Source organism: Engraulis encrasicolus, chromosome 2, assembly GCF_034702125.1.
Source record: "Engraulis encrasicolus isolate BLACKSEA-1 chromosome 2, IST_EnEncr_1.0, whole genome shotgun sequence".
In the NCBI taxonomy this organism is placed as follows: Eukaryota; Metazoa; Chordata; class Actinopteri; order Clupeiformes; family Engraulidae; genus Engraulis; species Engraulis encrasicolus.
In genome coordinates, this window is record NC_085858.1 from 24,629,259 (window position 1) to 24,647,554 (window position 18,296).

At 41.6% G+C, this 18,296-nt stretch overlaps 1 protein-coding gene across 3 annotated transcripts in view; it reads left to right on the plus strand.

Annotated features, from left to right (window-relative positions):
* The first annotated feature begins 754 nt into the window (after positions 1 to 754).
* Positions 755 to 18,296, plus strand: part of cramp1 (cramped chromatin regulator homolog 1) — a 43,391-nt gene continuing 25,849 nt past the window's right edge. Inside the window, exons 1-8 of one of the 3 annotated variants that reach the window (XM_063184574.1) lie at positions 755 to 828; positions 2,894 to 3,261; positions 4,344 to 4,543; positions 14,130 to 14,283; positions 16,143 to 16,226; positions 16,476 to 16,524; positions 16,722 to 16,807; positions 17,439 to 17,562. In XM_063184574.1, coding sequence (XP_063040644.1) covers positions 2,895 to 3,261; positions 4,344 to 4,543; positions 14,130 to 14,283; positions 16,143 to 16,226; positions 16,476 to 16,524; positions 16,722 to 16,807; positions 17,439 to 17,562 — 1,064 coding nt within the window. In that variant the 5' untranslated portion in view covers positions 755 to 828; position 2,894. Of the gene's footprint in view, positions 836 to 2,121; positions 2,515 to 2,893; positions 3,262 to 4,343; positions 4,544 to 14,129; positions 14,284 to 16,142; positions 16,227 to 16,475; positions 16,525 to 16,721; positions 16,808 to 17,438; positions 17,563 to 18,296 lie in introns of those variants that run through there. The other 2 variants (XM_063184582.1, XM_063184563.1) reach the window with 2 other exon arrangements.

The following is an 18,296-nucleotide window of genomic DNA, read 5'->3' on the forward strand; positions in this document are numbered from 1 at the left end:
TGCTGGTCGACGATTGGACAAAGCCACTACCCTTGATAATCAAAATCCATTTTCTCGGCAATTGATTGGCCATTATTTACTGGGGCACTGCACCAGTACATCCCCTTTTTTCTTATCTTTTTTATTTTTGAAATCTGCTACCGTGGGTTAGTTTGTTCACTTGGGAGTAAGATCTCCCAATAATGTGAAATATGACACTGATGTGAATATGAGAACAAATCCATTGACTTCCTTAAAATTGTGTGCATGAAGTGATTTTGATTATGTAACATGAAAAACAATTCACACAAAAATAGTACAACCTGTGGAATAGTGGTACACATAGTCGAGCACATCGCCTGAAAAGAAACAAGGCAAGTCATGCATTAAAAAGTAAACATGGCCTTGGCGTCATGCATATTCTGGTTGTAGCGAGTACAATTCACTCCTTGGTTTATTGCCTGACAATGAACATAATGACAATTTGTTTCTATTCAGGAATACACGTTATTATCTGTAAAACATCTAGCATTTGAACAAAGAAATCAACGTGTTGTTGGGTGGGACCGTTATATGAATGAAATGACGCATGTGGAAGTTTAGCTGACAAAGACCTGCAATTGGTTATTACACTTATTTTGCCTTCTGTTTTCTAATTACCATTGGATAGAAGTTACGCCCGTCATGATAAGACCCACCCCACTCACAAGTGAGTTGTCCAATCAGACGATTTGTTTTCGAATTGTAGTGGGCGTGCTACCCGCGCGAGGAAAACCGCACTGACAGCCAGCAAATGCTCAGCTGGGGAAAGGATGCTAGTTTGACAGACTCCCACTGAAAACAGCGAAGGTAATGGGTGGGTTGTTTTTTATGTACTTGTAAAGGGTTTGTGTTGATCTTTCACTACATTCTCGGCTTAATGAGGCTTCTGCACGTTTACACAAAGTCAGGCATTGGTTTCAGATCCGACAAAACATGAGCTAACATGCTTACAAGCTAGGGTGCTAAGGTTAGCCAGCCATCTAGCTGACTGAACTTACTGGACATCTCTCAGAGACTTTTGTTATACTTTCCTATTATTAGTTGGATGATTATTTACCCTCATTCCTGCAAATACTTTTATTATATCTCAGATGATGTTTAGTGTGGTGGGCTTTCTTCTGTAGTTGTACCATTTGATGATGGTTCACACATAAGACTCATATTATTTCATCACTCATCTAGTATATGCTCATGCAAACTTTGTCTCTGGTATTCAGATACATCTATTAAGTATTGGAATTAGTACACTTTGCCTCACAGAGAATAAAAGCCTAATTTGTTAAACGCGGAACCTCCAAATGTTGTTTCTATGGTGTGAGGACGTGTTCGTGTATGATTCTGGGGCAATTATGAACAATGTGTTTTCACACCTATGGAAAATCTTAGTTAAAATTACATCATGCAGCATCATGGCATCAACAGCTTCATGGTTACATAGTTGTACTGTTAGATGTCAGAAAGGCACGGTGAAAACAAAAGTTATACCTTTGGCACAGTCGTGTGATACTGTACAAACAAACTATCAGAAAGTAAGTGAGAGGTGACATCGCATTTGCACGATAATCACGCACAGATAACATTACATTTTGATTGACATGTATGGGGTTCACATGATTTGATCATTTGACCCAAGACATCAGCTGTAGACCAGTGATTTGCTGTATACTGACCATGATTGGGTATGGAATGACTAACTGCAGGCCAGGGGCTTTAGAGGGCTTTATTGCTCAGATGTAACATTCAATGGTATGGACATCTATCTCCTGTAATTGAGTCAACAAATCGAGAAACCAATTATAAAGACATTTCATTAATTTCATCACTGGCAAAATCAGAAATACCGGCAAGTCCCAGCCACTGAGTACTGGGGAATGTAAAAATCACCAACAACCCATCTAGGGCGTAGAACGGGAGTTTATTTCTCCAAATGCATGTTCATGCATGTTTACAATCATGACAGTGCACTGGTACTTCTTTGTCGGTTATATTTTAATCTTTAGTACTTGTCCTAAAACGTAATGGGTCGACATGTTAATATCAAAACATCTTTTCTTAAAGTGGTGATGACGTAGGACGACAACCAAAGTCCAGAAGCTCGGTTGTAGTGGCTTTGGGGCTTCAGCTCTTGTTCTAACTCAAGGAAAAACTCGCGTATTGGGCAGTTCGGTTCTAAATCGCACGTTTAATGTCAGTAGAAGACGGTCAATGCTGTAACATTTCCTGAAATTGAACTAATTTAAAGAAGCATCTTTCTGATAGTAGTAAAACTACGGAGTTGGTGAGGTAGAGTTGCTGTTGCTAAGATAGCTAACAGTTGGAGCTGCGCAGAGTTGTATCCCCTGTTGGAACAGGAGTGAGGAGAGGACGAGTAGCTGCTTGACCCCTTTCGTGCTTTGAATATGTTAAATTTGATCAACTTTTGGTCTCCAAAATCTTCGGATCCATGGTGAAGAGAAAGAAGACGTCGTCCGCGGCCGAGGAGCTGGAAAATGGGTAAACAATCTCGAAAAACAAGCACTTTAATTAAAGGTCGAATGCAGCGAAAGATTTTCGTTGTCGACTGTCGTTTCTACTGGGCGCTAAAGTGTAGGCGCTCTCGTTTAAATTTCGTAATAAAAATCGCCGACAATGCAAGTCAGAAAGGATACTATTGAGATATGTAAACTGGATTGATTTCAGATTTAAATTTTTGATCAACATGAGAAATAAACAAGTGAATATTTTTTGGTTTGTTTCTTCGGGACGGCGAGAGGGGATTTGAAACAAACAGTGGCGGCCATGTTGAGTGAGAGGGAATGTCGCCTTTCTAAGTTGATCGCTATTTTGTTTTATCTTTAATGTTGAATAAATGTGTGTCTTTGTGTTTTGTCAGGATGACAGTGAGCCAAGGGGATGTTTCTGGGGCAGAGGGGGCAAAGAAACATGCCCGCAAGCTGGAGGGTTGCGATGAGGAGAGTGGAGATCAGGCGAGCGAGGAGACGAGTACAAAGAGAGACGAAGAGGAAATTCTTAATCCATCAACTGCGGCCAGCTCCAGTTTGACTCCGAGTCTTCCCACCTCGACACCGAACCCGTCCGGACCCCCAGCGAACTTACAGTCTAACACTTCACCCCCTCCCGTCCCACAGAACCAGGATCAACATCATTTTCTCCGTTCCAGTGTGCGACCTCCAAGCAAGCGGCTACGGAAGGACCCCGTTGCCCCAGCGCTGAACGGGCACGGCGGGGCGAAAGCGAAAGGTGAGTCCTGCTAGGGACGAGACGAGAGTATGGTCACTTGCCGACCCAGCTGAATCTATGGCTTTGTCACTAATACATCGGAATTTATTGCTTATATGTCACAAATATTGCTTTCGCTACTTGTGAGTATTTGGCATGTTTATGTCTTTAGAGTCCTTTGAGGTTGAGTGTAGTGTGATGCGCAGTCTGGAGTAGCTGCACGTAGTTTTACGCAGGAGCTTTTTGGATGTTAGGTAGACAATATGATTGGCAGACCCGGTTCCATGTGATGACACAGTTGCTGTGGAATAATGTTTACCATTCGCACAGCTCTTCCTGAAGCAATTCATGTGATCGACACGTTTGCATTGACTTGGTTGTTATGGTGCGTTATGTTTGACATCTGAAAAGCAAACTGTGCGCTGCCATGTGATTGTTTTTTTGTGTTGTATCGTACTATTGCGCACCATTGAAATGCTTGTTTTTCTAAAATTCATGACTGTTGTTTGGACTTAATGAGCACATATTTGTTTACGCTCTGGATTAGCGCTAGGTAGAGGGCACGATTTGGGGGTCACATTGGTCTTAACTGCGAGAGATCCAAATAGGAATTGTTGTGGTGCATTGTGGGGGGACTTCTAAGTTGAGGGACGTTGGCTCGCTCGTCGAGCCTCTTGTTGTATTTGGACCGCCATAGGGAGCAAGCAGGCCTGGTAAGCCTCTGACTCCACTCACTCTACACACTTCCAAGAACCGAGCAGGCAGACCGGCTGCCAACACACACAAACATGCACACACACATATACACATTGCATTGGCGAGAAGAATAGTGCTTTTCCACATGTTTGCTGTGTTTATGTACATGCACGCCAAGTCAACACACCAGCACAATAAACTTTTTTTCCTGTGCAAATTTAAAGAACTAGTGTAAATAATACTAGGGATGTGGAGGCATGCACGGAAAAGTCAACCTCACACTGGCATTCTGAACTCACTCTCGAAAACTCACCTGTGCTCTCTCTCTCTCTCTCTCTCTCTCTCTCTCTCTCTCTCTCTCTCTCTCTCTCTCTCTCTCTCTCTCTCCATTCTTCGTTCTCCTCCAGGCACTGAAGCAGGTCCGGCAGCATGTGCGGCGGCCACGTCAGGCTCCGCGGGGGGCTCGGGTGCCGGGGGCGGCTCTCGGTCGGGGCCCCGCGGTCAGGGCTCAGGCGAGAAGGAGGAGGGCAGCCAGAAGCGCACCCGCCGCCAGTGGGAGTCCTGGAGCACCGAGGACAAGAACAGCTTCTTCGAGGGCCTCTATGAGGTAACGCGGCCGCCCGGCCCGGCAAAGTGAGCTGCATCGATGCATTGCATTTTGCATTGTGCATTGTGCATTGCATTGTGACTGCAGCCAGGGGAGTTCAACACCATTGGGCCCTGTGCACAAGCAAGGGTTAATTGGCATCCTTGGCATCGATGTTAACTATGGTAGAAACATGCACGGTTGCAATGCAATTTCCCATTGGCAACCTGCTAAGTGGTTAGCAACGATGCTTTCTGTGTCCTGGTCCCATGGGGATCACTCCTAGTGCACATACCTACATGCACATGGAACCCTGGTAACTCTGTTGCACCTCACTACTAAGACAATCCCTACTGTTCTGCTGAGAGCAGCATCGGTGAAAGTCAAACGGAGTTCACAACTGTATGTGGGGTTGCTGTGGCCTGTGCCGTTACATCATCAAGTGCATTTCAGTCAGCGCACTCGTCATAGCAGATGAGTCTTGTAAAAAATACTCAGCTACAGATGTGGGCTTTGTCATTAGTTGTTGTCTGTCCTCCTGCACCCCCCAATGCATTTCCAACATGCTCGTCTCTACTTCTCCTATGAGCATGAGAAGGACTTTGAAGACATTCAAACACTATGTAGCTCTGAAGCACACTGCTGCTAACGCATGCTTTTCTAATGTACGTGTCTCTACTTCTCCCTTAGCACATCAGGGATTAAAGTTTTCCGTCGCTACGACGGATTTCCGTCAGTTGGATTTTCGTTTGGACGGATTTCCGTCCGTATAATTTATGTCAATTAATTTACAATTTTTACTTTCCAACTGAACACAAATCGAGAGCACACCTGGTCATGAAGGTGACGAGAGGTGTGTTTGGTGTACGGATTTAGTTATACACTCCACCACTGGTGTGATAGGCCTACAACAGATTCACTCATCAATAGTTTTGAGCCATCCCCGTTCTTCCAAAAAAAAAAAAAAAAAGAAGTCCAGCACGAGCGGTCAACAATTCGGTGGCGGTGCAGCTCGAGAGACAAAAAAAAAAAAGCCAACATTGTTGCTGATGGCAGAAAAGAAAATACGTGTAATACTATGCCTTTAAAGTGCAATGACAATCGTTAAACGAGTTGGACTGAGATTCCAATATGGGCTAATAATGCATGAAATGCATAGCTGGAAGAAGGTAGGACACGTTTCCATTATCGTTGCACCTGCCGGGGCAGATTGTTAGAAAAAAAGAATAGTTTACTTCGACTGCGCATGATGTCTTTTTCATGAAGGGTTTGCCTTTTTTTTGTTGTTAAATCTTTTTATTTCAAAGGACATTCAATGCAAATACATTTTCTTTGTCTTTTATATACTTTACAAGTCCTTTTTGATTATTTCCCCATGTCCCCCCATCCCCCCCACCCCCCCACACACACACCCAGGGATGATCCAATATATATAATAATTATAATTAGAAATACTATAACCAAAAATGTTAAAAATAATAATAATAAAAATAAAAGAATAGATTACATAGAACAGAAAATACATTCATATGTCTATATATACACACATACACAACAGACGTGCGCGTGTACACACTCACACACTCACACACACCCACACCCGGACGGGCGCGGGCGCACGCACACACACACACACACACACACACACACACACACACACACACACACACACACACACACACACATACACATACACATTGAGAAGATAAAAGATAGGGCTACGTTATAAAGAAAACAAAAAAAAAGGTAAAAGAAATGTGTATGGAGGGCATTGCTTTCAATCTCAAATTGTGCATATATTTAATAACTAACATAAGATTTATCATTATTAGTAGTGGTATTGTTATTTATTTATTTTTTTTCTTTATAATGTGGAATATCAAGGCTTAGAGTCTACCTTCTCATATTTTTCAAACCAGAAATTATAGGGCACCAGAACTCATCAAACAGATAACCTTTGTTATATTTCTCTAATGTCATTTTCTCTAAAGGCAAAAAAGAAGATATTTGGTCCACAAAAGTCTTGAAAGATGGGGGTAATGCATTCTTCCACAATAAAAGTATACATTTCTTTGCAAAATAAGTAATCAAAATGAATATTCTTCTTTTTGACTGATCTAGGACTAAGGCCTTTGTATCGTTAAGTAGATATAGACTCCTGGTAGGTTCGAACTGTCTACCCAAGACTACTTCAATAAATGAATGTATTGAGCCCCAAACATTTTTTTTAACAGGCTACAATCCCAAAACATGTGTATTAACGTCCCTTCGACCTTATTACATCTTTGACACACAGCTGTGATATCTTTTGATATTTTGTGCATTTTTGAAGGGGTTAAATAGGTTTTGTAGATAAATTTGAAAGTTGCTTCTTTGATATCATTGCTAGTGAATGGGGAAATGAATGTTATTACAAATATTTAACCATGTGTTATCATCCAATATTTTCCCTTTATCATTCTCCCATATCTTTCTCAACCCCACAAATGATGATGGGCCTTCTCTTGTCATAAGGTTATAAAATATACTTATTTTCCCTTTTAAAGTTTCTGAAGAAAATAGCAACTCCTCTATTTCTGCTAATTCAAACCTTAATTGTCTTTCTTTAATAAATGTTGTAATAAGGCTTCTTAGTTGTAAAGTACTTAAAGAATAGCTTATCTGGAGCTTAAACTGTAACTTTAAATCCATAATGATTTAATCTTGAGATCCATATTTAACACATCTTTAAATTGTACTATACCAAGATTAGTCCATTGACTTGTATTAGATAAGGCAGCTTGGGATCTAAGGTCTGGATTTAGAAATATAGGTGAATGAATGGAGGTACCAAAGGATATTCTCATTTTCTTTCTACACTTTTTCCAAGTTTGTAAAGTGTTAACGACAGTAAAAATGTTCTTAATTTTTTCAAAATGTTTTATGAATATGAGGGAGCTAAGAGTCAGTGGTTCGACTATTTTTGACTCAATATTCACCCACAACGATTCTTGTCTCATTGTTATCCATGAGATTAGGTTCCTCGTTTGAGCAGCCCAAAAGTAGTATTGAAGGTTCGGTAATCCCAAGCCTCCTAAGGCTTCTGGCTTCATAAGAGTAGAGAGACTAACTCGAGGTTTTTTATTACTCCAAATAAATCTAGAAAAAGAGTTATTGATCAACTTGAAAAGTCTTCTGGGAGCGAGCAAGGAAGCATCTGAAAAAGAAAAGAAGAAATCTTGGGAGAACATTCATTTTAATCAAATTTATTTCTTCCTAGAGTGATAATGGTAGTGAAGTCCACCTTGATAGTTCTGATCTGACCTTGAAGAAAAGGGGAGTGTATAGTTTTCTTGAAATAAATTCTCCAATTCTGGGTAATGAATATGCCTAGGTACTTAAACCTTTTGGAGTGGGGGTTGAACCCACTAGAGGCAAGCATTTTTTCAGTTGGTGTCATGTGTAGAAACATTGCATTGGACTTGTTAAGATTAATCTTGTATCCTGAATATCTACCAATTCATTAATTGTACTTAGCAAATGAGGGACTGAGTGCTCCGGATCTGAAATATATAGAGAATATCATCTGCAAATAGTGACAATTTGTGTTCGGTAGTATTCAACTTATAGCCTCGATGTTACTATTACTTCTAATAAGTGTGGCGAGCGGCTCAATCATTATAGCAAAGAGTAAGGGTGACAATGGGCATCCCTGCCTGGTTCCTCTAGTTAGAGAGAACAAGTTTGAACATTGCCCATTTGTGATAACTGCTGCTTTAGGGCTCTTATAAATACTTTTAATCCAACTTATAAAAATTATCACCAAATTTAAATTTGTCAAGGACAGAGAAAAGGAAATTAAGTTCCACCCTATCAAATGCTTTTTTTTCTGCATCTAATGATAGAAGCAGAGAGGGCTTTTTGCTGATTATTAAAGCAGTTTATTATATTTAATGTCCGTCTTATATTGTCAGCTGCATATCTTCCTTTTATGAAGCCTGACTGGTCAGATTGATAAGTGTGGGTAGGATAGATTCCAGCCTTCTAGCTAAGAGTTTAGTTATAATTTTTGTAGTCATGATCCAAAAGACTTATAGGTCGATAAGAAGAGCATTGTAAGGGGTCTTTACCACCTTTAAGTAGGACACTAATATGCGCAAGGTTCATTGTCTGAGGAAGTGTCTTTTCCTCGCAGAAATTATTTACCATTGCCATGAAGATTGGGCAAATCTCGGGCCAGAACTCCTTGTAGAAATCTACAGAGAAGCCATCTGGTCCTGGACTTTTGTTTAAGGACATTGTATTAAATCGTAGCCAGTACTTCTTCCTCTGTAGATGGAGAGTTTAACATTTGCTTATCTAAAGAAGAAATTTCTGGTAATTTAATTAAACTTAAATACTCTTCCAAGCTTTCTTCAGAAGGAGCCTGTTGTGATTTATAAAGATTGTTATAAAAGTTGAAAAAGGTGTGATTAATCTCCTGAGGATGGTATGTTATTTTGTTTTCCGACTTGTATATGGCTTTTTATGGTTTTTTTTTTCCGCTTGCTCCTTCTTTATTTGATATGCTAGTAGTTTCCCTGGTTTGTTACCAAATTCATAATCTTTTTGTTTAGTCAAATTAATTTTCTGAAGAATTTCTTCAGATATTAAAGTGTTTAATTTTGCTTTGGCAGTAGTTAGTTGAATCCAGTTGTCCTCTGTGGGTGCGATTTTATGTAGGCTTTCTTTTAAACATACTTCTTCCTCTATAACTTTTCTTTTCCTTAGTTTGTCACGATTTTTAAATGAGACGTATGAGATAAGTAGTCCTCTAAGCGTAGCTTTTGCTGCTTCCCAGATGATATTAGGCTCTAAAGAGGGATTGTCGTTTTCTTTAATATAATTTAATATCCACTTCCGTATACTTGATTTAAGTTCTTTGTCCTTAAGCAAAGAAGGGTTAAATCTCCATCTCATGAATGTTTTTTTTTCTAAATCCCATTGAACTTTTATGTGGATCCTAGAATGATCTGAGAGAATGATTGGGTGTATAATGCACTTAGATATCCTGTACATGTATTTTTGTAGGAACAAAGAAATAATCTAACCGAGAGTAGGAGTTATGCACATGAGAATAAATGTATAGTCCCTGGTCTCTGAATTTGAGTTCCCGCCAGATGTCAATTAAATCACAGTCAGCGGCCAGTCCACGAAGAGCCTTGGCAGATTTTGGATTGGAGGCCTTAGCTTGGTTTGATTTGTCTTTCAAACCCAACGTAACATTCAGGTCACCTCCCATGATGCCAAACCCTTTACATTTTTCATTGAACAGAAGAACCATTTCAGAAATGAAGGATGGTTCGTCTGAGTTAGGTGCATAAATGTTCAGAAATGTCATTAAAGTACCATTAATAGTGCCAGAGATTAGAACAAACCTACCATTCGGATCTGTTACTAATTTCTCCAAAATGAAATGGACATTTCTATTTACTAAAATACAAGTGCCTCTACTATGTGATTTATATGAGGAGAAGTAAACTTGGTCGACCCAGTCTGTTTTGAGTCTACAATGTTCAATATCCGAAAGGTAGGTTTCTTGTAAAAATACTATATCTGCTTTATCAGTCTTTAACACAGATAATATTTTCCTCCTCTTTGAGGGGTTGCCTAAACCTTTAACATTCCACGAGATAATATTCAAGTCATTCATGTAGGGTCAACATTCAACATCATCCTTAATATATGCACATGAGAAAGAGTAACTGCATCACTGTCTGTGTACTTATTAGCAACTTCCCCAAAGAAGTAAGCAAAAAAAGTCAAACTGAAAAAATAAACGAAAAACATCAAGCCCTTAAAGTAAACAAAAAATAATCTATAATACATCAAAACAATTATTGGGAAATCCCTATACCCTCCCAAGTTTTTTTTAGTAGGCCAAAGGAAGTTAAGATACCATAGGAACAAAATTGCCCCATATAAACGAAAAAGTAAACAAAAATGGAAAAACATAATGTTTTCCTAAATATCAGGCAGCTTGGAGCACCTTACCACAGTGCTAATTACTAAGCACATAAAGACCTTTAGAATAAATATATAATATTACATAATCATGAGGCATGTAGGTTATAGTATAATAAGTTAACTTAGTAATTAAAACCTAAAAAAAATAGGCCCACCCCTTAACTTCAATTTACTTATTCTGTAACCTACTCTGCCTAGAAGGATCCATTCATATTGTCCTTCACCCCGGGACACACATATTGAGACCTAGGCAAAAAAATGAAAACAGCACACTATGTCCGATAGTTTTTTTTTTTTTTCTTCTTCTTCTTTTTTTTCCCTCAAAGGATTCCAAGTCTGTATTATCGACCAACGAGAAGGGAGAAAAGTGACACAAAAAATGCCCAAAGAAAATAAAGGTAGAATAGAATTCTCCCACTTTCAAAACTTTCTGTGAAGTAGGCCCATCAGCCTCCTCCTGTAAAGGGTTAATCACCCCGTAACGCTATGACGTAAGTGACGTAGTGCTGTGTTTACGGAAGGAAGCCGGCACACGCCTGGGAGAGTTACTTTAGCATTCCAAGTCTTTAGAACACACGTAAAATAATTTGCTGTTTAGCCGTATCCATTGCATCAACCAAAATAAGTCCATACCGGAACTGAAGTTGGGCATCGTTCATGGACTATAATCCAAAGTTCAAAGAGGGAAAGCAATTCGTTGGGGAATCTATATTCTCGCCAGTCATTGAAAAACAAGTCTTACCTCCATTCGGGTTATCAATCATCCGAGCCCAGCTCTGTGTCGGCGAGTTGCATGTTCAGCTCGTCGATGAAGGATTTACCTCCGGAGGACTGTCAAAAAGTTTGATCTTACCGTCATGGAAAGCACGAGAGACGATGAGATATTTAAAGCCTCTAAACATATCCTTCTGGCGAAGATGGACTATGAACTTCCGAATAATCCCTGCGTTTGCGGCGGACCTTCTGCTGACAGATCCTGGCGAAAGGTAAGCTCCGATTCATCCTCGGTTATTGCAGTCGTCTTCTTTTTTGCTGCTTGAAGAAACTTGTCACAGTCCCGAAATCGCAAAAAGCGGATCATAATTGGTCTGGGGGATTCTTTGGTTTTGCCCGGCTTCGGGGGCGGCAGCAGCTGACCCACGCGATGGATGCGTTCAAACTCCAAAGTTTGGCGATTCTGGATGTTCAGCCACTCCGGTAACTTTCGTTGAATGAAATCGAAGATGTTTCCACCCTCATTTTTTTTCCGGTAGACCCAGCAGACCAAATTCTTTCTCCTGCCCCTGTTTTTCCAGGTCGTCTGGTCTTTGCTTCGAGAGTTTCGATCAACTTTTGGGCCCGGTGTAACTCTCGGTTGGATGTTTGCAACTTGTCCTCGAGATCTGAGATTCTTTGTTCAGCTGCGCCCAAACGCTGATCTTGTTTGTCGAGTGCTTCGTTGACCTGTGATATGTCCTCTTTCATTACTGCATTTTCAGCGATAACATCATCCAAACGGCTATCAATGCTTTCAAGCCGGCTTATGATGTCCCGACGCTGGGTTTTTAATTCAGCCATTATATCGGCCAGGTCGACTTCTTCGGCGTCGTGGTCTTCTTCACTCGGTTTGATTTTGTCCTTTTTACGTCCCTCTTTTTTCTGTTTCCCATCATTTGGCATGGTCGTTGAAATTAAGAGAATTAGAACCAAATAGGCCTAAATCCTCCCAGAAGCAACTGGGTGAAGATGATAAAACTTTAAATAAAGCACTGCAGAAGTGTGGAGCTCTGAGCTCAAGCGGCCATCTTAGTTCCTTTTTTCTTTAGTTTAGGGTTTGCCTTTTAAGCATTGTGGCTTTTACTAACATTATTCATAGCCCCAATGGGACGGATATCATTGGCAGCTAGCTAGGATACCACGCGTTTCATCCTCAAAGTTTAGCGCGTTTGACTGGCTGCGTAAAAGGGGGGGCTATGATAGAACTAGCTCTAGTTGTCTTTCTGACAACGGATACTTTACTGTCTCATCTGTAATCATAGCAGATTAACTTTGTTGTTGCCGATATATGTTCAAGAAATAAGTTAAAAATGGGTTGCATTTTACAGGAGTCACTGTTGCTATCCCAGGCAGAGCCAATATTTTATGCCACGTCTTGTTCTGGGAAGCAGTGTTCTGATGGGTGGACTCATATGGTCGATAAATGCCGTTTCGATGTTTGTTTCACGTTCAAGGCTTGGTAGGCTATTGTGTGATGCTATTTTTGCTAACTGGAATAGTGTGCCGCAACAGTTGTGTGTGTGTGTGCTTGTTTTTGAGTGGCTCAACGTCTGTGCCCATCTTCTCGGACCTATGCGTTTCGTTTGAGTTCAGTTATTTGCGCACTGCGCACTCAGGGCTGATGCGTGGGCGATTTGCCTTGATTCGAGTGGAAAGTTGCGCGACAAGCTTGGGAAAGTGTGTTACTTTTGTTAAACGATAGACGTCTGACTGTGACTGTGTTGTGTCTGCGTGCGTCGTGTCAGCTTGTATGAGAGAACACTAGTGCGTGCAGGAATCGGGGACGTTTTTTATATCAATGGTAAGCGTGTGCCTGGCACCGCACATCGAGAGGCAAAAAAGTAGCCATAGGTTTTTCAAAACGGTAGAACACAGAGGCAGACTAACCGCACCCTGTTTGTAAACGTCAACAAGTTGTTTGTAACAGGATGAATAGTGAATTTGTGAAAAACATACCATAAACCAACAACTAGTTTTTCTCCCTCTGATTGCTATGACCACAGTGCATTATTTTTTAAATATCAGAAATACAACTGCAAGCAATGCGCACCAGTGCTTTCACCAGAACAGTGTTTTGCCCATTCTGATGTGAAGACAAAATATACCGGTAGCCTGCTACTACTACAACACAACAAAAACCGTAATGAGATCACTGTATCACGCATTGGCAATTCCAAGTCAATATTTCTGTGAGATCAGCTACCATTTTGAAGCAACATTCATTGTGAATCCATTCTGCATAATGTTGTGAACAATTCATAAATAATGGGTAGAAATAAGAGGAAATAACCAAAACATGCCCCAAATTGCAGTTCAGTGTTTGCAGTCTGATATAGTATCCATCATTCCTCCATTCTCGGCCAGTTCTAGTCAATCTGGTGGCCTAGGCCTGCCCCCTTTCCCCTTTTCCCTTTTTTGTGTTTAGAAATTGGCATCTGTAAACATAGCATTGTAGGCCTACATCTGATTGAGCACATCTGATCTAGTACCTACAGGTACATTCATATTGAGTGTATACAGACCTACTTAGTGTATAATGAATATTCATTGTTAATGTGAAGTGTAAAGTTTTATGTTGGTTCTGATTTTGTGGCAGTTTTTGGTATTACTGGCACCCTCAAGACATAGGCCTATTCTGCTCTAGGCGACTGCCCTGTCTGCCTATGTCTAGCGCTGGCTCTGACACCATTCCTTGCGTAAAACCAGTGTATGTTTCGATACGAGGGCAGAGCCTGGCTACATTGTTTTTCGTAGGGTTACGGAGTGATACTCGATGGGGTACCTAACCGGTAAAAAAGTTCAGTCAGATGACTTTTTTTTGCTTTAATCCCTGTAACATGCTTGTCTCTACTACTTCTCTTTTTAGCACGGCAAAGACTTTGAAGCCATTCAGAACAACATAGCACTGAAGTACAAGAAGAAAGGGAAGCCGGCGAGCATGGTGAAGAACAAGGAGCAAGTGCGCCACTTCTACTACCGCACCTGGCACAAGATCTCCAAACACATCGACTTCAACAATGGTACGCCTGTTCAGTGTTACAGTGCATCCAGAAATTGTCTAAGCTATGAGATAGGCGTCTCTCATTGGCTCCCATTATAGCCCCGTTGGCGAACGCAGCCAAGTAAAAGATGAATGGGAGCCTATTGGGCTAAATGGCTCAGCAGGGATTTGTGACGGTTCTGTTCTCTGGTTTGTAAAGATGTGTGCACATTCTGTACCTTATCATGAACGTTGTATTAGAAGTGAAGTTAAAGGTTCCTGACATGGCTTTGTTCTCCCAAAGACGTGTTAGTTTTGTCCTGCAACACGCTAGCATTCGGCTAATACCTGCTGGCTGAGGAATCTTTGCGACTATTCACGACCAGAGCTGACGAGAGACGTACTCTGACTGATCCTAGCAGAGACATCTACGGTCACACACCTCAAAACCCCCCACCGCCGTCCAACATGTTAATTGAAGGTGCCCAAATTCTTAAGGATGAGCGCAGTCATTTCCTTTACCCCATGTACACATGCCGCTTTTCCACCACCTTAAATGCAATAAATAACAGGTGTCCGCAACAATCCTAACATAACTTTAAACACATCGACATCTGAAGTCAGACTTAAAACTACAAAACAAATGGCGTAGTGCCGTAAAGTCGATTGTCACGTGTTATGTCATTACTGTAGTTGAAATAAGGGTCATTTTCACGAATGTAACACTTGACAAGATGCAAACGTGTCGGCAAATGCTTGCACTTACTCATATCTATCGAACGCGACTCCATTGTTTCCAGGGAAAAAATCACACGGGCAGATAGTTCTATGAGAAGGGTACAGCCCCATTGGCACCCATTCATTATTTACTTGGCTGTGATAACATAGCTGCAGTGCCACTCCTGGCCACACCAGCTAGTTGTGGTTCTTGTACAAGATTCCATTTTCTTTGAGTGCATCTATCTATAATGTTACAGTGCATCTATGTACACCAGTAATTCATGTGGTACGACACACATGGATTACTGGTGTACATAGATGCACTGTAACATTATCGTAACTGTCCCTGGTGCTTGGCCCGCCATTTTATTTTCACAGATTTATAGAAGTGTTTGTAGTTTTTTGAGGATGTGCGATTGTTAAAAAAAAAAGTTATTGGGTTTGACCAGGTGAATAACGTGTGTTATAACAAATGAAGAGGTGTTTTGTCATGTGATGTGGTGGCAGACACTTGTTTTACACAGAACTCTGTGTACTTGTTACATTCGGATGTTGGAGTGTTTGTCCCTGCATGGGAAAATGACGCATGTGCTGAGAGCAGAGCACATTAGCTCACTTCGGTCGGGAGTTGTAAGACCAGTATGCTGTGATTATTACATGTTTGTTTTTCAAGTACCACTCAAGTGTGACTTGCCGAATTTGTCACCATCTGTCCACATACTAGCCTGTACATTCTGCTGCCGTGGGTGACCAGCAGTACAATGTAAACAAGTTCACGTACGACATTTCAAGTTCAACAACAGAGTGCCTGGCTGCTTCGGCTGTTATTCATCTGTGAGATGTAACGTTAGCTAAAGTGGGGTGACTGTGAAAGAGCACAGGACGACTGTAACGTCTACAAATGCAATTAATTAGTTGATTGATTAATTAACAAACACCTTTCGTCTGAACACTAAATTGGCTTCAGTGTGTCTGAACAGGTTTTGCTTAGGCTTTTCATGACGACCTGAAATATGCTGTTAAAATAAGTAAAATGCATTTTTGTGAGACCGTTTGTTGTTTCCCTCCTGCTTTTCAACTCTGTGCCTCACCTGATTTGCAGATGACCTGATACGTGGGTTTTTTGGGGGGGGGGGCTGCTGCTGATCCTCACCTGTTTTGCTCTGCTCTCCTCTGCAGCGTACTCCCGCGTGCTGAAGAAGTCCTCCCAGGAGCTCTATGGCCTCATCTGCTACGCCGAGCTCAGGAAGAAAGTGGGAGGCTGTAAGTCCCTACCATTAGGCCTCTTCCTCTAACCATTACTGAGAGACGGGTTTTGGTGGGGGGTGGGGAGGGGTCACGTACCTTAATGAATGTGCTCGGGCATGTATGCAATAAGTGAATTGTGTGTGCAAATTGTGCTTTTTCATCGGCATGCTTGCTGGGGATGTTGGCAATGAATGGAAAAGCGTTGCTGGCCAGGGAGGCGGCCTGATCAATTCACTTCTGTTTTGCCTTCCTTTTTCCTTTTAGTGATGGACGATAAGAACGTTGCAAAACTCAACGAGCTCATTCAGCAGGGGTAAGACGATGTTTTTCTTTTTTCTTTCATTTGTGTCAATCATCGTGTTTCCACTGCCACTACTAGAAAATATTATGGACTTAAACCAAACGAATAGCAGCTTACATACAGCAGCTTGTATTTGAAACAGTACTGACTTCTTGTTATTGTGAATTGCATGTGAAGCCTTTGTGTCTTTGTGACTTGTGTTTTTGCAGTGCCACCACCGTGCGATTCAAAGGCAGAAACCTGCGGATAAAGGCCCCGATGTGCCGAGCCCTGAAGAAACTGTGTGACCCAGATGGTGGGTGGAGTGATGGCAGCTTGGGTTGGGGTTAGGGTGGGGAGGGTAGGAGTGGAGTAAAGTAAAGCAGCCGAATAGGGTCGAGGAGGCTAAGTGCTCTTTTTTAGTTTCCATACCGGGCTTGAGAGGGGCTTGTGTGAAACGGCTGCTTGGCAAATTGCAATGCGTTCTTCATAAGTCACCGCACCACACCTGTGTGTACTGTCTGTACAGTTGTGTTCAGAAACCTAAAACGTACTACTTATTCCTTAAATAAAGAGAAATGTTACTACTACTGCAGTTGATGGCATGAATACATCGCTTTCAACCAGCCGCTAAGCCAGCCAGCCGGTCGGCTCAAGCCAGCCCAGGAACATTAATGTTTAGACAGGACACGACTACAGGCTGAAGGAACAACAGAGAGGGGTGACGGAGGGTGAGTTGGTGGAGGGTAGGCGGCCTCTGATCTGTTGGAGGCGGTGGCACTACTCCAGCGTGTGGGTGGGGTGAAAAGAGTAACTATAGCAACGTGACTGGTGTAGGAGGTGAGGCTGAATCGTGGACAAGCTGTCATGCACTCATTTTGTTTTCTTTCTTTTTTACTTTCTTTCTCTCTCTCTCTCTCTCTTTCATCCTCTCTTCCTTCTGTTAGGAGTGAGTGATGAAGAGGACCAGAAGCCCGTGCGGCTGCCCCTGAAGGTTGCCGTGGAGCTGCAGCCCCGTAGCAATCACTCCTGGGCCCGCGTGCAGAGCCTGGCACACAACCCTCGCCTCCGGTGAGTTGGCGCGATCAACACGACACCTAGTCATGCCATCTCAAACGATCAGCATCACCGATCATTTCACTGTGGCTGCCATGTCCAGGATTTAATTGGTAGATATTGCCGGATAGATTGTGGAAGATATTTTCTATGGGAGAAAAAAGGCATCAGTTCGGGTCAGCTTGCAAGGCTTGTGGCATTGACACACAACTGGCGTTTTCATGACTTCCTTGTGGTCCTTGCGGAACATCTTCACACACAGAGTGGCCACTAATTCCCCTTTATACAGGATCCCTTCCCCCTTGTGCTATATGAAACTGGTTAGCCATGGAGTGTATTGGTATTAGGGGTCGACCAATACAGGTTTTTTAATGGCCGATGCAATACCGATATTTCTTTCATCACCCTTGGCCGATACCCGATTTCTGATACCCGATATTTGGGGCCGATATGGGTAAAACAAAAAGTTAAAAAAGGACAAATATTCCAGGTCGCAAGTTAAAAATAAACATTTATTTAACATTATCAATTTGAGGTAGAACTTGTAACATTTAAACACCCATTCTAACAATCAAGTAATACAAAAATTAAGTGTCTTGGTGTTTTTAAAAAACCTGAATAACATAAAATAATAAATGTTACGTATCGGCCAAAATCACACGTGTGTCGGCCGATATGATACACTTAAAAACGCAGCTATCGGCCGATATATCGTTCTATCCTTAATTGGTATATCTACCATCTTTGAC